This window comes from Hevea brasiliensis, chromosome 12 (genome assembly GCF_030052815.1).
Source record: "Hevea brasiliensis isolate MT/VB/25A 57/8 chromosome 12, ASM3005281v1, whole genome shotgun sequence".
NCBI lineage: Eukaryota > Viridiplantae > Streptophyta > Magnoliopsida > Malpighiales > Euphorbiaceae > Hevea > Hevea brasiliensis.
This window is the reverse complement of record NC_079504.1, coordinates 39,364,705-39,386,102: the sequence shown is the minus strand read 5'-3', so window position 1 is coordinate 39,386,102 and position 21,398 is coordinate 39,364,705. Positions and strand designations below refer to the sequence as shown.

General features: G+C 31.2%; 2 protein-coding genes across 12 annotated transcripts; both read left to right on the top strand.

Moving 5' to 3' along the window:
* Positions 1–4,016: 4,016 nt before the first annotated feature.
* On the top strand, positions 4,017–14,126 carry LOC110667320 (probable LRR receptor-like serine/threonine-protein kinase At1g06840). 11 transcript variants are annotated; one of them, XM_058131525.1, is made up of 21 exons: positions 4,019–4,131; positions 4,416–4,560; positions 5,032–5,182; positions 5,624–5,695; positions 5,806–5,877; positions 6,118–6,261; positions 6,371–6,442; positions 6,589–6,660; positions 6,799–6,873; positions 8,026–8,094; positions 8,264–8,332; positions 8,487–8,558; positions 8,745–8,831; positions 9,050–9,124; positions 9,218–9,717; positions 10,240–10,416; positions 10,655–10,938; positions 11,667–11,718; positions 11,914–12,164; positions 12,670–12,804; positions 13,560–14,126. In XM_058131525.1, the coding sequence occupies exons 1-21, from the start codon at positions 4,054–4,056 to the stop codon at positions 13,902–13,904; spliced, it is 2,997 nt and encodes a 998-aa protein (XP_057987508.1). In that variant the 5' UTR covers positions 4,019–4,053; the 3' UTR covers positions 13,905–14,126. The 11 variants fall into 11 exon arrangements, with proteins under 11 accessions (XP_057987506.1, XP_057987508.1, XP_057987507.1 ...); XM_058131524.1 differs by having other exon boundaries at positions 11,914–12,191; XM_058131523.1 differs by having other exon boundaries at positions 4,017–4,131; positions 4,394–4,560; positions 6,589–6,873; positions 11,914–12,191.
* Positions 14,127–17,745: 3,619 nt separating this feature from the next.
* LOC110667304 (60S ribosomal protein L10) lies at positions 17,746–20,234 on the top strand. The gene is made up of 4 exons (XM_021828114.2): positions 17,746–17,883; positions 18,745–19,246; positions 19,711–19,792; positions 19,959–20,234. The coding sequence occupies exons 1-4, from the start codon at positions 17,874–17,876 to the stop codon at positions 20,025–20,027; spliced, it is 663 nt and encodes a 220-aa protein (XP_021683806.1). The 5' UTR covers positions 17,746–17,873; the 3' UTR covers positions 20,028–20,234.
* The last annotated feature ends 1,164 nt before the right edge of the window (positions 20,235–21,398 follow it).

Genomic DNA, 21,398 nt, shown 5'->3' with positions numbered 1-21,398 from the left:
CATCTAGTTAAGCCCTGAACATAAATAATTAGTAATTGCCAAATAGTTAAGTATAAATAAAAAAAACAGAACATAAGAGGTTAAATGAGCCGAGAGTCACAGCGATGGGTAACCTTCTCGGGAATGATTGCGAAGTCGATTTAAACTCAAATTTCGAATCGTAAAATGTGACACTGCGGTCCTTAGGACTATTGCAAACACAGTAGAAAAGAGAAAATCACAAAAAAGAAATGTTAAGCCGGTCAAATAATTAGGTCAGGGATCCGGAAGAAATATTGAATTATTTGCAAACTGGGTTGAACCGGCGAGGGACAATTTAGTCAATTAACCCCTAGAGCTGATTCCTGACCTAACCGTCAAATAAAATCGGAGAAAAGAAAATTTTGGGATTAAGAATTAAATTAAAGAACTAAGGAAAAATAAATAAAAAAGAAAAAAAAAGGAAAAGAAAAAGGTTATTACATCATGGGTGACATCAATGATGATGTCATAATTAAATTTATTTTTCCTACCAAATTTGACTAAGTTAAAATCCATTAATTAAGAAAAAAATAACATAAAAAAAGAAGCCACTCTCATCTTCCTCACTAAAACAGCTGGCTCCTCTCCCTCATTTCACCATGAAAGGAAACTCCATTAAAGCTTGAAACCAAGCTTTCTTCCAACTACCTAACCCCATCTTGTCCACAATTTCCTAACAAAAACTTGTTATCACAACTTAAGAAAGTGATTGAGCAAGGAAGAAAGAGGAAAAGAGCAGAAGAATTGAAGATTTAACATCCAAGTTAAGGTTAGTAATTTAAGTTGAAAAATTCAGTTTATTATTTGTGTGTTTAGCTTAAGTAACCTAGAAATTAACTTACAATCAAAACAAAATCAAGCATGGTGGACCAAATAGAAATTCGGCCAGCAGTAGGTTAGGGTGTGAAATGATTGAATTTGATGTATTTGAATGGTTGGTTAAGTTGAATTATGTATGTAAACTATGGATTGGTGTTTGGAATGCATTAGATTTGAATTGCATGAAAGTTAGGGTTTGGGACCTAGGGTTTGGGAGACAAAATTTTGAGAATTAGTCATATGGTGTGTTTTACCTTGTTTGAGCTGAAAAATGGTCATGTATGACCAATTGTGATGTGTTGGAAGTGTTGGAACCAAATGGAAATTCGAATTGGTTATGGACATTCTACAGGCAGCATGACTAAGGTCTCTTTCAGGGACCAAAACTGAAAATTTACCAACCCAATTGGTGCGAGGCCAATTGAGAATGAAACTAGACACAAAATGACACATTTTTCATTTAGGAATCATGCCCAAAAAGTGACTAAAACTTAGTGAACAAATTGACCAAATCTGGATTAGGCAATCTGACCTGTACAAAAATGACCAAATGAACAGTGTTGTTCTGTTCATTTGGCCATAACTTGAGCTAGGCAGGTCTAAATGACCTGAAATTTTATTAGTAGAAAGCTGAGATATAGCCCTACAACTTTTATGAAGAACACAAGTCCAAATTATGCCCCTAACCAAGTCATTTAGCCACCCAAAATTAGTGACCTAAAACTGCCAGAACCAAGTTGGTGCCCAGAAAATCTGGGTTAGGCCAATCCTGCCAGCCATGTTCAAATGGCTATAACTTGAGCTACAAAACTTCAAATGGAGTGATTCAAAAAGGAAAATAAAGTTAAAACAATAAGGAACAATTTCTATGAAGAAAACTTAGCCAAATTCTAACAGAACATGACCAATGGAACAGTACAAAATATGACCCTAAAATTAAAAATTTGCAATTTTGCCTAAAGGATTTAAAATTTGTGAAAAGAACCAAAACCAACAAATTAGGTAACCAAAATGTGGTATGTGAGTGAAATTAGAATTTCCATACCTATTAAACATTAGAAAGTCAATAAATTGACTTAAATAGTGTCGTGAATATAACCCCGAAATATAAATTTAAAAAAACGTCAAGTTTAGCATATTAAAGCTAGGTATAAGTAGATTTGAATTTATTTTTGGAGTTATGATAAATTGTGATACTGAAACACTATGAAACTGTGTGTTTCAGTGGAAAGGAATACCGGGAAAGAACCCGAGGCATCAAGTCAAGGCCAAGAGGCGACTCGTATAAGGTTTGTGCACAACGTAGAATTTTTATAAATTTTCTTATGCACATTATTTTGAATGAATTGAGATATGAAATTGTAACACAATTGAATTGAAAAGTTTATTATGCTTTTGATTTAAATTGTTGAAAGATTAATTGTTTGTGTTTGAAATGGCAATAAATATTTAGGAAATTATTAAGATAGTTTTGAAACCATAGTGTCATGACCATATATTTGAATACCTCACTAGCATGACTAGTGGAGGAAATCAGTTTCGAATTTTGATTCCTTCTTTGGCTGAAGTGTTGAGGTGTGTGCCAGTAGAAGAAGAAAAAGAATGGGTTTCCATATATTTGAGCTAGCTAGCCTTGTGTTATGACTTCTCCTTAGCCTCTGGCTACTGAGATGATATTTGTTTCGAATGGCATAATATAACTGTGTGTTTTTATGAAATTGTTTTGAGGCTTTCGAAATAAAATTGTTGGATTAAAATCTTGTAAATCATGTTTGAAATTTTTATCTGATGTTCAGTTTAATTTTTGAATAAGTATGATTTAAATTCCGCATAAAGATTATTTTAGTATGTTGTGTACCACTGAGTCATAGTACTCAGCAATGGCTATTATTGCTGTCGTAGATATAGAGACTAGAGGAGCAACAGAGTGAGCTGCTAAGGATTCTGGAGCCACCTTCCCTGAAGTTTTATCAGGTATATTTTATATACCCTGATTGTAAAAATTATTTTGATGTATGTAATGTATGTAAATGTAAGAAATGGTCATGAGCAGTTGTATAAAGCTTGTAATTAATTTTGGTTTGGATTTTTCCCAATGTAAATTTTTGGAATGATATATATAAATTGTTTTATCTTTATTGAAATATGAATAGAAATATTTTGTTTTAATTTAAATGAAATTGAATTATAGTATTTTGATGATGTTGAATTTTAAAAATTGAGAAATGATGTTGAAATTGGTTGGGATGGATGTTGAATTGATGAAGTTGTTGAGATAAATCATTGGAAGTGCTTTTTTTACAGGTATTTGAAGAACTGTTTTCTCAAAATACAGACGACACTCTGCCGAAATTTTTATAAAATTTACGAAAAAATAAAATGGGATAAAAATCTTAAATAGTTTTCAAACTCTAATTAAATGTTTTGATACCTATTAGAAAATGCTAACCACTTATAAAAAGTAAGAAAATTATTTTAAAATCCTTTGTAGGGTACTTAATGAGTTATCGGTAGGCGAAGTTCAGTAGTTCATTAGATATTCTATGGGATTTTATTTGTCTATGCCCTTATCTTATAATTGGGCTCAAGCCTTTTTAATCAATAAAATACCAATCTATCTTTTAATAAAAAAAAATGAAGTTACTACAAAACATAATTTGAATTAATACTCACATAATTGTGAAAGAAAATAAAACTATCATATTTTAAAAAAATTTATTTTACAATGGCAGAAAAAAATTATAACAAAAAAATAGATATTAAAAATTTTAAATATCTATATATTTTAATATACTAATTAAATTATAATATTAATTATTGTAAAAATTAAATATTTTATTTTATATAATCAAATTAATATTTAATTATGTGTTATAATCCATTTGATAAACGTAATAACGTGGGTGCTTCAAATGCTGGTAAGAAGAAGATGTTGTATATAAAATAAAATTTAATTGAATAAAAACCAATTAAATGATTTTTTTTATTTTTTTATTTTTTTGTCTTTGATAAGCATTTTTATAAATAAAAAAAAAGAAAAAAAAAAGTTTGGACGTAGTAGTTTTCCCTCCAAGGTCATTGTGGTCCCGAAAAAATCTGTCAGCTTTGTTGTCTGTGTAGTTCGTGAAAGTGAAACAAAAGAAGCATTCAAGAATTGAAAATCCATCAGCCTCCAACAAATTAAAAATCTAAAAACCGTTCTGCCATTGGGGGATGGCTATTGCCCATCGGCTCCGTCATCTACATCATCATTATGATCAACAATCTCTGTGCATTCGTAACAGTGACCTGGTCAGAATAACATCAAATAAAAAGCTCCCAATTTCTAGTTTTTACTCCTCAGGTTACCTTCAAGTCCTGTACCTTTACCATTGGTTTTTTTCTCTATGCTCTACCGGTTTCTTGATTCTTTTGTGTGCAATCGGTTGGAGGCTTTTGCTTGCTCTTTTTGTTGGCATATGTGGTGTTTGTGAAAATTTTTAATTATTGAATATCTGTTGTTTGTTTCTTGCTTCCAGGAGTAATATTAATTTGGATACTTTTTTTTTTTAAGGTTTTCAGTTTTTGGGTAACAGGAGATGTTTCAGAATTCTGGTGGTTTTTCCATTCTTGGGCTGTCCATGTCAAGAATTTCCACTTTTGGAACTGTTTTGATTATGTGGCTGTTTTGGTCTTCTCTCCTCATTGAAGCACAAGATGCCATTACTAGTCCTGTAGAAGGTAATTTTGCTTGAATTGCTGGTCATTTCTTTTATTTCCCTTTCCTTTTAGTTTAAAGAAAGAGATTTACTAAACTACTACACCGACAAGTTTTATTCTGCAATTATAGTCCTAGAAATGCTTAGAATTAATATGAGGTGATCTAAAAGTTTCTTTGCATGAAGTTCGTGACAAGAAACTCAAATCAATTTCATTAATGTTATGGTAACTTAAAAATTAATTATGTATGTGTGAATTAAATGATTTCACATGATGAAATAGTAAACTTTTGTCAGTTCCTGGAGTTATTTTTTAGTGGAAGAGTAGGACTACTGATTATATTCATGTATTGGACGATCTTGGAAACAGGCTAACGTTTGGTTTAGTGTTGATCTCGGTTAGAAGAAATAAGGACGTTTATATTATTTCTTCAATAATGTTAAGTTAGTCAAACAAATGAAGTGATGAATACATATATGCTTAAATTTGCAGTGAGTGCACTGCAAGACATAAAGAGTAGTTTGATTGATATCAACAAAAATTTGAGCAATTGGAATCGAGGGGATCCCTGCACATCAAATTGGACAGGAGTTTTGTGCTTCAATACAACAATGGACGATGATTATCTGCATGTTAGAAAACTGTATGATTTCATACTTTTTCCTTTCATGAGCTTGGTAGATTGCTTTTCTTTCAGTTACTGACAATTTTATTTTAGTTTGTTGCAATGGAAAAACTTTCTCAGTTTTTCAGTTTATTTAATAGTCAATGTTGTCATCCTTCAAGGGCAGAGGCTATATGCTGAATATTGGCCAATGTTTCAAAATAGATCATCAAATATTAATGAATTTGAGAATCTAATTGTGATTTGTTTTGGTACAATTAATGTGACTGCTTTGTTGTTGCTTTCAAATTTTACTGCTACGTCATGCCAAGCATTATGTAGCATCTGTATTCTAGTCACAACTCACAAGCTGTGACAGTTGGACATAGTTTTAAGGACACTTGCCTACAAACTGAGTATCTTCAGGGATTTTTTTAAAATGAGAAAATTGTAACGATATTTTTTTTTTTTTTTTTTCAGGCAACTACTTAATTTGAATCTGTCTGGAACTTTATCACCATCACTTGGCAACTTATCCTATATGGAAATATTGTAAGGCACAGATTACTTTCTATACTCTGAAAAATATTCTATCAGAATGGAATATATTTATATATATGTTTCTCCTCCCTTATGATTAACATTTTTTGTTCTCATCGAAGGGATTTTATGTGGAACAACATAAGTGGGAGTATACCAAAGGAGATAGGAGAAATTGAATCTTTGAAACTCTTGTAAGTTAAACTACTATTTTCCTTATTTGCTGACTCATTACCACATAATACAAATATGCTCATCAACTTATACATTGAAATGTAAAGTGATCTTAAATTTTGTGGTTTTTTTAATAATCTCATTTATTTAATACTGATGAAGGAGAAAATCTGAATATAGTTGTTATTTTATTCATTGTTGTATTACCGTGCTCTATACATTTATCTTGCTTTCTTATTCTATGATGATTCTGCTTTCAGGCTTCTGAATGGAAACCATTTAACAGGTCCCTTGCCTGAAGAGCTTGGATATCTTCCAAACTTGGACAGAATACAGATTGACGAGAACCATATATCAGGATCAATCCCTGTGTCATTTGCATACTTGAACATGACAAAGCACTTGTGAGAGTTTTTCTGATGCAATTTAGCGTAAAACCCGGTGCTAATACATCTTGATTCTTTTACTCATTTTTCACTTCATATTATGTACGTTTTTCCCCCTTTTGGGCAGTCACATGAATAACAATTCAATTAGCGGGCAAATACCACCCGAACTATCCAGATTACCAAGGCTTGTTCACTTGTAAGTTGGCAATTGGCTAGATTAATGTGAGAAGTGCATCATTTATTTTTACCTACAGTGGGATCTGTGAACATCTTCAGTTCAGTTTAATTCTACCATTTCTTGTTCTGCTCTCACACTTTGCTCATATGTTAATGTGTTTGCAGCCTTCTAGACAACAACAACTTATCTGGATATCTTCCACCACAGCTTTCTGAATTGCCAAACTTACAAATACTGTATGGTTTCCCTACTTACCCAGAGATGAAGCAGGATTTCATGTTTCCTTATGGCAGTTTCCCCATAATAGATCCTATCTTTGTAGATTCTCTTCTAACTATTTTATTTTGCCTTGATTTGTTTTTTGTCTTTTGCAGTCAACTTGATAACAACAACTTTGATGGGGCTACAATTCCAGATTCTTATGGCAACATGACTAAACTATTGAAATTGTAAGTGCAAATTGCAATCTGAAATCTGTAAATACTTTTACGAGGCCAGGATACAGAGCAATTTTCTAGCATCTGTATTTAAATTATTGATGGGATTAAGTCTTGAGGTGTGTGGTCCCTTGTTAAAGAGTTAAATCTCTCGTTGATGAACATACACCATGGGCTGGCTTCATTAACAAGCTTAGGCTTTTGGGTTGGATTTTACATTTCTACCGTAGGATGTATTATTGAACCCTCATGGCCTCATCTATAAGTTTGAGCCTTTAGGTTGAGGGGTTCTCCAATCTGGCATCAAAGCCTCTTAATAATTCATTATTCAATTAAAGGCACCCCATTTCTTAATTCTTATTCTGCTTAATTAAAATTTCAGCACACAGCCATAGGGTTCCAAGTGAACTTAGTGAACAACTCATGCACAAGATTAGTAGTAGCTCAATTTTTGATCTATGAAGTTAGATGAATGAATTTGAAGCCCAATTACTCTAATGAAGAGCCTTGTTCATATTTTTTTTGCTACAATTTTTAAAGCTTGATATAACCAATTTTAAGCTACAAAAAATTTTGGTCTTTTAGTGGAAAATTAGTTTAAAGCTATAGCATACTTTGAGATTTTTGTAGTGGTAGTCATATGAATAAAATAAATCAGTAAACTAGAAGATATTGGCTTTGTAGTATAGGTAGTTAGCTATGAAAGAAGAGTATAAAGGAGAGGAACATTTGATAACAAGTAATATAAGGAGGGCAACACCTCCTCTTTATACAGAGGCCTCAGGCTGTTTTTTCATTTCAGAATTTGAGGCCATTTGTCCCTCGTTGGAGTTTTTTTTTTCTTTTTCTTTCTTTTTTAATTACTGTAATTATAGCTTGAGTTGATCTAAATAGGCTGAACCAAGCTGGAAGACTAATTATGCTCAGCTTGGCTTAGCTTGCACCCTTATGCACTGTAAAGCAGCAATCTTGTGTTGGTCGATGGCTGAAATGAAGACTATATATGTATTGTAGCTGAAATGAAGCTATATCATGTCAACTAGCTGTCACTAGTTAGAAGTTTATTGAGCTTCCCAAATCACAGTGAAAGCATGTTGGTTACCATTATTTCTGCATTTTATTTTGTAAATTACATTATCTCTGCATTTTCTTTGGCCTTATCAGGAGTCTCAGAAACTGCAGTTTGCAAGGTCCAATCCCTGACCTGAGCAGGATACCAAACCTTGGCTATCTGTAAGTTTATATATTGAATTTTCCTTTCTGAATCATTGATTTCAATGGGCTTTCCATTTTCCAATTGAAATTTGAAATGCATTAGACTGAATAAATTTTTTTTTTTAATTCCTGTTTTAAGATCTTTGCTGGCTCTTTTTTCACTAGCAAATTTTGACGCAATTTTCAGAGACCTCAGTACAAACCAGCTAAATGGATCCATACCTTCTGAAAGGCTTTCTGAGAATATTACAACCATGTAAGATTTCAATATCTTGCACATTTTGCACCATTTGCATTAGCCTGAATAAAATGTATGGGTATTTACTTAAAGTAATCCTAAAGCATTTGAAATCATTGGCTACTGTTGATTTTCTTCAACTGGGATATTCACTAGCTAACAATATTGACAGTGATTTATCCAACAATGATCTTACTGGAAGTATCCCTGCCAGCTTTTCAGGTCTGCCTTGTCTTCAGAAATTGTGAGCATTTCTTTAATTTGTTCATTTCTTAATTGTTATAACAGGTTATATTTTGTTGAGCGAAATTCTGTTTCATTTTGTTTCTCTATTAAAGCAGTAAGGTTTTGATGCCAATAAATAAGATAATAATATGGAAAAAATTGAACTCTGTAGTAAAATAAATGGCTTAACCATTTTCCATTACAGGTCAGTTGCAAACAATTCACTGAATGGCTCCATTTTATCTACCCTTTGGCAAAGTCGGACTCTGAATGCATCTGAAAGACTTAAATTGTAAGAGCCGAACTAAAAAATGTATGCAAACACACATTCCAGTTTTATTAACTCTCTTAGGTACCTATTATTGATATCTAAAATAAAGAGTTGATCTCATATGCTGATTTCAACATGCGTTGTTAAGAACAAAAATTTAATCTCCAGGTGGGCTATAATTTTGTAGCATCTCACAGCCATTTTGCTAATGAATGGTTTTTCACTCTTTGACATTGCAGGGATTTTGAGAACAACAGACTGACAAATATTTCTGGCAATGGCAATATTAGTCTCCCTCAGAATGTCTCACTCTGGTTTGCTTCATACTTGCATGCCATTTTACGTCTTGAAGTTCATGATGTATATATTTACCTGTACAAACACTAATAGTTTCAAATAATTTTCAGGCTTCAAGGGAACCCTGTATGTTCAAATTCCAACCTGGTCCAATTTTGTGGATCTCAAAATGAGGATGTTGAAAAGCAGGGTTTGACAAACTTTGCTGATAACTGTCCCACTCAAGCATGTCCTTATGTATATTCCCCAACATCTCCTGTAGATTGTTTTTGTGCTGCCCCTCTGATCGTTGGTTATCGATTGAAAAGTCCTGGATTCTCCAATTTTCTACCCTACAGAGATGCATTTAAAGAGCATTTGACCTCTGGTCTCAATTTGGAACTTTATCAGCTATACCTTGAGAACTTCCAATGGGAGGAAGGACCTCGATTGAAGATGCAGCTGCAGTTATTTCCTGTCTATGATGCTAGCAACAAGAGTTCTCATGTGTTCAATGCAAGTGAGGTTCTGCGTATCATGAGCAAGTTCACTGGATGGGACATTCATCATAATGAAACATTTGGGCCTTACGAACTTTTGTACTTCCCTCTGTTGGAACCTTATAATAATGGTTTGTCTCAACATTTACTATCATGAAAATAATGCCTATTTTATTTGAACCTATGTGTGTATTCCACCTGGTAGAAAATGTGAAATTATTTGCACTTGGGGGTCTTGTTTTCCTGATTTTTTCAAGTGATTAAATGAACATTTAGGATGGCGGTAGACATATTTCATATGCTCAAGAATTGTGAAGACCTACCAGTACTTATTCTATTAGCCAGTAGCTGAAGTTTGACCTTATTCTTTTGCTTATGTTTGTAGCTAATAACATCTATTTGGTGTCATTTGCATTTCAACTTGTCCATGCATGTCATGCCTTTGCTATAGCAGTGTTCTGTTGTTGCATAGTAGCATTAGGCTTCAGACTGTACACTATAATGAAACTGAGCTATCACAAAGTTAATTTTGAAAATGAGTTTTGACGTGTCGAGGAATAAAGTTGTAAGTTATGCATCTGGTACTCTTTCTCCAACACAAGTATGTGATAAACTTGTTGCATAATTATCTTATGGTTCTCATGATTTCACAGTGTTTGTTACCTCACCATCATCATCGGGTACAAGCAAAGGTGCCTTGGCTGGCATAGTATTGGGCGCCATTGCCGGTACAGTTGCATTATGTTCAATTGTTTCGCTTCTTATCATAAGGATGTATTTGAGGAACTACCGTCTGAGAAACTACCGTGCAAATTCAAGAAGACGTCATGGTGAGTTTTACTATTCCCATTCATGCAAATATATTGTTTTTACATGTTTCCCTTAATTATTGGGTCAACACTGCAATTTTGATGTCATTTCTGTATTGTTTCTTCTTGTATGACAAAAGATACAATTTGATTACACAATTTTCTGAGACTGACGTGTAATGCTGTTTGAGTGTTTGAAAATTAAAATCTATTAGTCTGAACAGTTCCATCTCTAACATGCGCCTCTGTTTGTGTGTAGCATCTAAAGCCTTGCTAAAAATTGATGGCATCAAGGATTTCACTTATGCTGAAATGGCCTTGGCTACAAACAATTTTAATAGCTCCACTCAACTTGGTCAAGGAGGATATGGAATAGTTTATAAAGGCATCCTGGCTGATGGCACAGTTGTGGCCGTCAAACGTGCTCAGGAGCATTCTTTACAGGGTGAGAAGGAGTTCTTAACAGAAATAGAATTGTTGTCAAGGCTACATCACAGGAATCTCGTTTCTTTGGTTGGATATTGTGATGAAGAATATGAACAGGTACCCAGAATATATTTCCCAAATTTTTAAGTTCACCTCTATAGTCTTCACATTTTCAGTTAAATTAATCAAATCCTGCCAACAGCTTGGCCCATATTAATCCTTAATCCCAAACGAGCTGGGGTTGTTTATATGGATCATTTTTTGCCTTTCAACTCTATTGGACACCTAGTCTGCAATCCACTTAGGAACTCAATTCTATAAATTGGAGGATTCTAGGAGACTCTGGGGGAAAAACGTTCAGGTTTTTTTTTTTTTTTTTTTTTTTTTTTAACGAAATAAGAAAACTATACCATGTCTCACCACTGAAGTGTCATAATAGGCATAGGATAAGCTGGAGGCATAAGTCTCTGTTGTCTCTCACATTGCTGCAAGCCTCAAAAGTCAAAACCCCATGACGTCTCATCCCATGACCATGTGGGAGTAAAAGCATTAACAACTAGGCCACAAACTCTCAGACAATAGTGCAAACTTTGAGAGGTGTAAAAATCATGTGTTTTGTTATTTAGAACCATTTCAAGCAAAAGAAAGAAATTATTTCAATCTAGAAATGATATTTAGGATGTGCAGGAAAATTTTTGTATATTTCCTTTATAAGCAATTCCACCAATGAGGAAAAAATTTTGGCATTCTATGCTAAATATTAGTCTTCTATTGTTTTTACTGCTCCAGTGATGTTAAAATTATCATTTGGGAAAAGCTTAAAATGGTTGCCATTATTTCTGCAGATGTTGGTTTATGAGTTTATGTCAAATGGCACTCTTAGAGATCATATTTCTGGTATATCTCATATTTCTTCCTCATACTTCCTTTCCATTCTTATTGGTCGTTCATCTATGAAAATTGTAAGCAAGAATCAGCTAAAGTGAATATCTTTTTCTTTTCTACATAAACCTACTATTTAATTTTAAATTTTCATATACCTATGTGATGAATCCTTTAGCTGATTAATCTTGTATGTGAATGGTATCACAGCCAAGTCTAAAGAACCCCTGAGTTTTGCATTGAGAGTGAGAATTGCCTTGGGTTCAGCAAAAGGCATCCTCTACCTACATAAGGAAGCTGATCCTCCAATTTTCCATCGAGATATCAAGGCGAGCAACATATTGCTTGACTCTAATTATAATGCAAAGGTTGCTGATTTTGGACTTTCAAGACTCGCCCCAGCTCCAGATATAGAAGGGGCTGTGCCAGCTCATGTGTCCACAGTTGTAAAGGGTACCCCAGTAGGTTTACTATATTTATTCCCTCTAGTAAGACTACTAAATTCCAAATTTTATTCATCAGAGAATTGATCTTGGTCTTCTTCTCTCTTTTGTTTTATCATGGCACTGTTCAGTTTGTAGCATGTCCATCTCTGGACGTTTGGTAACAAGTAATACACTGCTTTAAGTTCATTAAGCTGCAAATGGATAAAAGAAAAGAACATTTGAATGTCCTATATGTCCAATGTCATGAAAATCATCATGTTTGAGTAAACTGATTCATTAATTTCACACTCCAAAGTCCACAAGGCAAAAACTAGTTACCTTTGCTGTATTTTGGTTGGTTAGAGCATTATGATGTTTAAATCACAACTTATTCATTGACTTATTTGAATGAACAACCAAATTTAAGAAGAAGAGTTGGATATCAGTTGATAAATCTTCTTGAAATAACAAATATTCAAGCTTTTCGATCTGTTGTGAGACGGGATATCCAGATGTCTCAAAAATTGTTTTGACTTTTCAGGGTTACCTTGATCCAGAGTATTTTCTAACACATAAATTGACAGATAAGAGTGATGTTTATAGCCTTGGTGTCGTTTTTCTGGAGCTGTTGACGGGGATGCAACCAATCACACATGGCAAAAACATTGTCCGAGAGGTAATTTCTTACCACAGCTTTTACTTGGTCTTATCTTTCATGTAATAAACAGTGTTGTAGAGAACTGAGACATCATAGTTAAAATTACATACTCTTCTCCAAGTCTCATTTGACAGATTGCTAAGGCAACAACACATCTGATTCAATCATTATAGTTGAATATAATACTTATTTTCTTTTTAAGAAAACTGATTATAGTTGAATAGAAAATATCCGAATAATTTAGTTATCATAATACTCAAAACTGAAAATTCTACCAACAATGTTTTGACAATTGACAAGTCAATTCAAATTGAATTTCCCTGTTTCACCACCTTCACAATAGTAAAATGGGTGCATAAGTTTGTACAAATGAAAAATAAAATAGATCTACGTGATATCTCTTCATTTGCAAGTAATTCTTGATGTGAAAATACAGAGACAAAGGGCTGATTTTTAAATAGAAAAAAGAGTAGATCTGCAGGAATCTTTTAAATTCCCTTGTAGTGAAAAATGCTAAAAAATAGGTTATTTTTTTGAATTTTTCCCTTCATTTTTAAAGTGATATATTCGTGTGAGATTGGAAAACATATACCAGCTTTTTGGTTAGCCAAATCACACTCATGAGATAGGCTATGAGCCATGGGAATCTATGAAATATCGAAATTTATGCATGTATGTGTAAAATAATCAAGAACTCACCCGGTTGATATAATCAAGAACATGCATGTACCTTTTAAATTCTCTTGTAATTTTATGGATTTTATCTGCATCAGGTCAATCTTTCATACCAATCTGGTATGATATTCTCATTCATTGATGGACGTATGGGCTCTTATCCTTCTAATTGTATGGAGAAGTTTTTGAATTTAGCCATGAAGTGTTGCCATGATGAGACAGACTCAAGACCATCAATGGCTGATGTGGTCCGAGAACTTGAAACTATATGGGCGATGATAGCAGATTCTGACATGAAAACAACCGATACAGTGATCACTGATCCTGGAAAGAGTGAGAGTTCACCATCTTCATCGTCCATGGTGAAGCATCCTTACGTGTCATCAGATGTTTCTGGCAGCGACCTTGTTAGTGGGGTTGCTCCTAGCATCCCCCCAAGATAAATGACACCCATGAAAGATATTGATAACAGCAACTACCTGCAGTTGCTATAATCTTTAAAATTATGTTTTGGTTTCAAGATTTCTGTATATTCTTTAATATATATCTTGTTTTGTGAAAGTTATAGGTAGACTTGTAGAGCAATAGGTAATGGTATTTACTTAAATTACATGCTAAAATTTGTTAGATTCCTTATTGAGAACTATTTTATATTCTTTATTTAATGGAATTGATGAGATTGTATCTGTTCTTTGTAAGCAAATAATAGTCTTCAAGATGTTTAAGCCTTATTTTGCAATGGTTTTGTTATGGGCTACTTGCTGTCTAATAATTCCTACTAGGAAATTTCTTAAAAAGGACGTCAGATTGAACCATGTCCTCTTATGATACTCAAAACCACTGTTATTAACTCGTTTAAAGGTTGACCTAGCGAAAAAATTGACTGAATAGATCGGTGGTTGAACTAGTGGGCCAATAGTTTAACCAATAAATCATTAAAAAAATTAAATAAATATATATAAATTAATTAAATATAATACGTATTCATATAAATAAATAAATATAATTAATTAATTAAATTTTAATTATTCAAAGTAACATTTATTAAGTTTTTTTTGGTGTTTTTAAATTTTATATAAAAGTATTAAAGTAATATAATGTATAAAAAATTTCAATAATATATAATTTTCTTTTTAATAATTATGAAATATTAAATATATGTTAAAAAATAAATATATTAAGATAGAAAGCACAATTATCAAGTTAGTTTAATTGATTCTGATTTTAAAGATTTTTTTATGAAGTTTTAAGTTTAACTATCCATACTAACACTAAAACAAAAATTATTGAATATTTAAATGGACCAAGTCAATCAGGTCATACTAGTTTACATGTTCAATTGTTGGGTCAATCGGATTGCTTCCTTTTTTATTTAATTATAAATTTAGACTGATTTGAGAACTAATTCACTGATTCACTGGTTCAACTGATCGATTCGACTCGAGTTTAATAACAATGCTCAAAATCACTAAAATTAGATCCAATTTAAGGATTTTGATTTAAATTATCAAAACTAAAAAAAAAAAAATTGAATTAACATACAATTGTTTGAATTTTTTGGTGCCTTTCTAAAATAATATTAATGCTCATTAGAGTCAAATTTTAACTTGTAGTGTTTTATTTTTTTTTTAAATACAATGAACTTCAATTAAGACTAAACTTAAAATTTTACAAATCATGACTGATTTAAAGTTCATTAATTTAAACATTTAGATTTTTAGTTATTGATTTAAGGTATGTTTTTAATAGGAGATTTAAGTTTTTTTATAAACACAACTTTTGAAATTAAATCCTTAATTGTGATGTTAAATTAAATAGACCCATAATGGTGGTGGATAGGAACCATATGCCTTCCTAATTCAAATTGAAATTGTCTGAGAGTGCTTTGCTAATCACCATTAGGGATTTCAATTTGGAAATCTTCCAACTGGACATTGAAATGAGAGAAAATTGAATTTGATAAATAAGGGCTAATCCTTTTAGAGCCAAAGTTAAATGAGTATTAAATATATGGGTTAAAAAAAATGCTCATGAAGATTTACACTCAAAAACAGTAATGTTCAAAAGAAAAAATTTTTAATTTGATTTATTAATAAAATTCAATTCTATTATAAGGAATTACATGTTTAAATAAATTTTAAAATAATAAAATTTAAGTAATTATCATTAATAAAAGTGAATTAAATGCATTTTCTTTTGTTATCCCATCTATAAAGAAGTAATAATTTTTCTTTTTTAATTCCTTTTGATAGTATACCATATCATCTATGTAAGAAATTCTGATTATTTTTTTAATAAAATTTAGCAATTCATTAATAAGAATAATAGTACAATATAATTTTTTGATAAAAATAAAAATTATAAATATAAATAATTAAAATATTATATTCAGAGATAATTTAAGTAGAGCAGAATAATCATCTAGTAGTAATCTTTATTTATTTATTTTTTTAATTTGAACGATCAAAGAAATTTTTTGCAATATTACCCTTTCAAATATCAACAAAAGAATGGATCTTACCATCAAACTCTATTGATAGAATATTATATTAAAATAAATTAATAATTCACATTGTATTTTAAACTATTAAATAGCCATTCAAATACTAATACTACACAAAAATAAGCAAAACCTGCTGAGGGAAAAACAAAACTCTAATAATGGAAAATAAAATTCTAATATTGGGGAAGAGAATATTAGATCTATTTTTAATGGAGATAAATTTAATAAAAGAAATATAGATCTATTTTAAATTGATATAAATATGAAAGCTTATTAAAAAAATAAAAAAAGAGATTTGAAGGAGAAAAGAAAAGAGAAAAAAAAAGAGAGAAGAAAAAAGAAGAAGAGAAATTTAGATTATTTTAATTGTGAATCATATTGAAGTTTTATATTACAAAGTGGATCTAATTAGACTATGTTAAATTATATATTGATTTAAATTATTTTTTAACTCATTATATAAAGCATTAATTTTTTTAAAAGATGAATTCAATTGAATTAATTCTAAAATAAAATTGGAGTTAATTAAATCAATTTAAATGAATTAACTTTAATTAAATAACTTAGTCATTTTGTTCATGTGTTGTATAAATTATTTATTATTTTATTTTTTTTTAAATTAATTTATTAAATATTTTATATTTTTTTATTTTCTTAATTATATTACAAAATTTTGTTATGATAAAAAATTTAATTAATTATAATTTTATTTAAAGTGTTGATAAATAAATAACTTATTATTTTTTTAAATTAATTAACATATATCGTAGTAAAAAGATAAATAAAGTGATAAAAAAATACGCATCACACTATAATTTTTTTAAAATATCTTTATTAAAATTTTTATATTTTAAATACAAAAAATATTTATAAAATACATGTTTAAATTTTATAAATAAATTTTCAGTGAATAATTATTTATATATTTTTATATATTAATATAATTTTTTTAAAAAAATAATTCATTTATCTAAAAAATATTATTTTTTAGAGATATATAATCTTAAGAGATATAATAAAAAAATTTCAAATAATTATATTTTTTTATAAAATGAAATTTAAATAATTAAAATTAAAAATATATAAATAAAAAATTAATATTTAATATGATAAAATAATTTTTATTAAAAAAAATAGAAAAAAAATTTAAAAATGAAGACTTTGTCACATAACATTTTTTTACCTTATTATTAATATAGGTGGCACACTATGATAAAACCATTTTAGAGGTTGAACTTTAAATTATATATATATATATAATTTTTTAAGTTATTTAAAATTTTATACATATTAAAATAGATTATTTATCACTTTAAATCATATGATTCGAATCAGATTAGAATGTCAGACCATATCAACCCAATAGCATTGTCAATAAATTGAGCTGCTCACAATATATATTTTACTGAGTTAATTTTATAGTAATTTTAAATTTTTAATAGTAATTGAGTTAATTTTCAAATTTGAGTATTAGCAAATATTTTATTGAGTTGAGTTGAATATAAAAATTAAAATTTAATTAATTTAATAATATTGAAATTATTTGCATAAAAATTGTAAATGCACAATAAATCTAACGTCATAATTTATTTAAAATTAATTAAAAAAATAATTTACCCAAATTTATTATTTAATAAAATAAAATAAAATAAAAAGGGCCCAGTCCAAGACGCAAGATAAGACCGACGTTTTTGTGGGCTATGAACTTGGACGAAAAATTGGGTCGGAGTCCATGAAGAAGGATGACGCAAGCACACACGTATAAACAGAGTTCAAAACGTGTTAGGGTTTCTTGCTTTCCTTCGTTAAATCCCTCTCCTCCCTATAAATATAAGGCCAGTGACTCTCCGTCTTCTCTCATTTGCTTTTCTAGGGTTTCTGCTGCGCATTTTGCGGAGGAGCCGTCGCCATGGGGAGGAGTAAGCTTACCTCTTTTTAATTTCTTACTAACTCTGTGTCTCTAGTGCATGTTTTTATGCGATCTTAGCGTTCAATTTGGAATTATTGCTTGGATTCTCCATTCATTTTCTTTTCTTGTATTGATTTGATTTATTTAAGCTTGTATTTGTTTTAGAATTGATTGCAAATGATCTTCTTTCATGTAGATATTGGTGGCGTAATCTGTTGCAATTTTTTTATGTTGAGAATATTAGAGATTATCCCTGTTAATGCAATGATTATATCCTTTAGGTACCTGTTAATGTGAGCCTGCTCCCTAGATCTTGACTTGTATTTGATTTTTATTTGTGTTTTTTCATATCGAGAATCTCTGGGGATAAGCAGATTTTTCTTTTTTCGTTTAATGGTTCAAGGGATAGATTTAGCCATTCAATTGATACTAATATGGCCAGTTGTGTAGAGAGAGATTGAATATCAAAGAAGAATTAGTTGTGTTGTAAAATTATTGATGTTGCAGCTGGCACAATTTGGTTAAAAAGTGCTATGAATTTTGATTCGTCAGATGCTTTAGTAAATATTCATAGATGTTTTGTGAACAAATGAGCTCTTTTAACTGCTATATATATATATATATATATATATATATATATATATATATATATATATATATATATATATATATCATGAAGGTTTCTTTCTTTTTTTTCACTTTTATGCATCTGAATGCAATATGCTTGAATATTTATATTCTTTTGTTATTAATTTTTATGAGTTGTATTTTAAACTTCATTTTCTTCCACGAGCTTCAGTTGTGGGGATTAAATTTTGAATGGGAGTGTCATATACACTGGATTAATCTTCTGTCGGTTCGACTTTTGCAGGACCTGCAAGATGTTACCGCCAAATAAAAAATAAGCCATACCCAAAATCACGCTTTTGCCGTGGTGTGCCTGATTCTAAAATAAGGATTTATGATGTAGGGATGAAGAAGAAAGGAGTGGATGAGTTCCCATTCTGTGTGCATTTGGTGTCTTGGGAAAAGGAAAATGTCTCCAGTGAAGCTCTTGAGGCTGCACGTATTGCTTGCAACAAATATATGGCCAAGTATGCTGGAAAGGATGCTTTCCATTTGAGGGTCAGGGTACATCCATTCCATGTTTTGCGTATCAACAAAATGCTTTCATGTGCTGGAGCTGATAGGCTCCAAACTGGTATGAGGGGTGCTTTTGGCAAACCTCAGGGAACTTGTGCAAGAGTTGCCATTGGCCAGGTTCTTCTGTCTGTTCGTTGTAAGGACAGCAACAGCCATCATGCACAGGAGGCTCTCCGCCGTGCAAAGTTCAAGTTCCCTGGTCGCCAAAAGATCATTGTCAGCAGGAAGTGGTATGTTTGCTCCTTTTTCCCATCTTTTTATTTTTTATTTTATATTTGCAGGAATCTATTGGAACTTTTCTTTCGCTTTTCATGATTTGCACATGGAAAGATGTGCCCATTATGTGAATTATTAAAATTGCAGTATATATTTTGTGTTTTGACAAACATGTCATGCATATATTCATTTAAAAGAAGGAAAAGAAAATTTCGATGGCCTAGCCTTAGGTTTTATTTTATAATCCAATTTCTTTTTCTTAAGAATCATAAGAGAAGGATCGTGTTCACTAAACCAACACCATCTGCAGGCTTGATCCACTGGCATTAAAATCATTGTGTGGTGGGGATGTCCAATTCTTTTTGTTCATAGGAAATGTTCTGCTATGTTTTATTTATTTATTTATTTTGAATTGGCTTTGGGTTTAACTATTGATGATGATAACGCAACTTAACCCTTTACTACCTGCAATGTCCAGGGGCTTTACCAAGTTCAACCGTACTGATTATGTGAAGTTGAAGGCAGAGAACCGCATTGTATCAGATGGTGTCAATGCCAAGGTTAGTTTCTGATTCAATTACATGGTTCCTTTTGGTTTGTTACATTTGATAAATTGTGAAAACTGCCTGTTTTGCATATTAAATTTCTTTTCATCAACCCATATTATGTTCCATGTTATTTAAGCTAAACATTGGGTTTTTTTTTTCTTTTTTAATTTTTTTGTAGCTTCTTGGGTGTCATGGACCGTTGGCAGAGCGTCAACCTGGTAGAGCATTTTTGAATGCTTCTGCTTAAGTAGTTATTCTGCTGAAGAATGTCATTCTTTGGAAAGTTTTATTCATATCTTAGACTGTTTGGATGTTATGTTATTCTTAGTATGATATGAAGCTAGTGAGGTGTCGAAGTTTATTTTAAGATGTATTAAGGATATAATATGAATTTGAGATCTTGTGGTTTAAATTTTTGGATCAAGTTTGATAATCTTGAGCGACTTTGCTATTATTTTTCATCCAGCAGTATGTGAGATGTGGTGCATTGCTTGTGCTTTCCTACTAGTTATGAAATTGGGATATTTGGTATGCGAATATGATAAAATTTTGAATATTTCTAAAATTAGGAAGGGGCAATATCTTAAGAGTAATCAACCCAATGAAATTGAACTCCACGGTGCTAAAAAGAAATAAGGCCATGCGAAAGCACGGATGATTTCTTGAATCGACAAACCGCTGCAGGGAAAAACTCCGTGACCCTCTCGATTTCGCTAAACCAGCAAATCTAACGAAACAAAAAATGAGCTATATACAGGGAATAAAAAAAAAAGTAAATAAAAAAAAAATAAAAAACTAACTGCACACATGGAAGCCCAGTGATGAGGCGTGAAGCCCATGTCTTGAGAAGGAGAAGAAGGACAAGGGATAGCTCAAGGCAGTTGAGAAATAAAGCCAAACACAAACCTTATATACAGGGCAAGGGACGGCTCGAGGCAGCTGAGAAACGGGAACTAGATCTCTAGCCTAAGAAGAGAGCCTTTGAGAGAATTTCTCGCTAGAAAATAGGGAGAGAGAGATGTACCTAGCGCAGAGATGCTTGTCTGATTTGTTGCTGAATGCGGAAGAAAGCTAGGAATCAAAATTTCAAGATATAGTAGGCTAGCATCCTCCTCAAAGTCGAAAATCTATTTTGGTATTTTGGGTGAATTCCATCTAGCAGAAATAATTTATTTCTAGATAAATAAAAACGCTCTCTCTCAATAACTGGAAATCTATTAGAAAATAGCAAAGAACAACCCCAACATGGTTAAGGGCATGGGCATTTTAAACAAAACACAAAATTGCTTCATTCTCTTGAAGAGCAGGGTGTAGATATTCCCCTAAGTTTCTTCAAATTAAAATTTTGCCCATAAAGTTCAGTGTATTTTTTTTAAAAAAAAAATTGTTGTTTGCTTCTCCAAAATTTTTAAAATTAAAATTTTACCTATAAATTCTAGTGTTTTTCTTAAAAGAACTCTTTCCACAATTTTTTATTCTTGTTTCGTCCAATTCACTTTTATCTAAAATTTTATTATTTTTTTATATTAATGAATTTTTATTTTTTAATATTTTATATATTTTGGTCTATACTTTAATCAAGTTTTAGTTTTTTCATTTATTTTTTTTTCTCTCAAAG

Bases quoted from the DNA above. Each gene is read 5' to 3' on its own strand.
- LOC110667320 (XM_058131517.1), top strand. From the start codon at position 4,054: ATGGCTATTGCCCATCGGCTCCGTCATCTACATCATCATTATGATCAA. The intron at 8,095-8,263 runs GTAAGTTTATAT...CGCAATTTTCAG, and splicing joins ATACCAAACCTTGGCTATCT to AGACCTCAGTACAAACCAGC. The intron at 8,333-8,486 runs GTAAGATTTCAA...CAATATTGACAG, and splicing joins TCTGAGAATATTACAACCAT to TGATTTATCCAACAATGATC.
- LOC110667304 (XM_021828114.2), top strand. The intron at 19,247-19,710 runs GTATGTTTGCTC...TGCAATGTCCAG, and splicing joins ATCATTGTCAGCAGGAAGTG to GGGCTTTACCAAGTTCAACC. The intron at 19,793-19,958 runs GTTAGTTTCTGA...ATTTTTTTGTAG, and splicing joins CAGATGGTGTCAATGCCAAG to CTTCTTGGGTGTCATGGACC.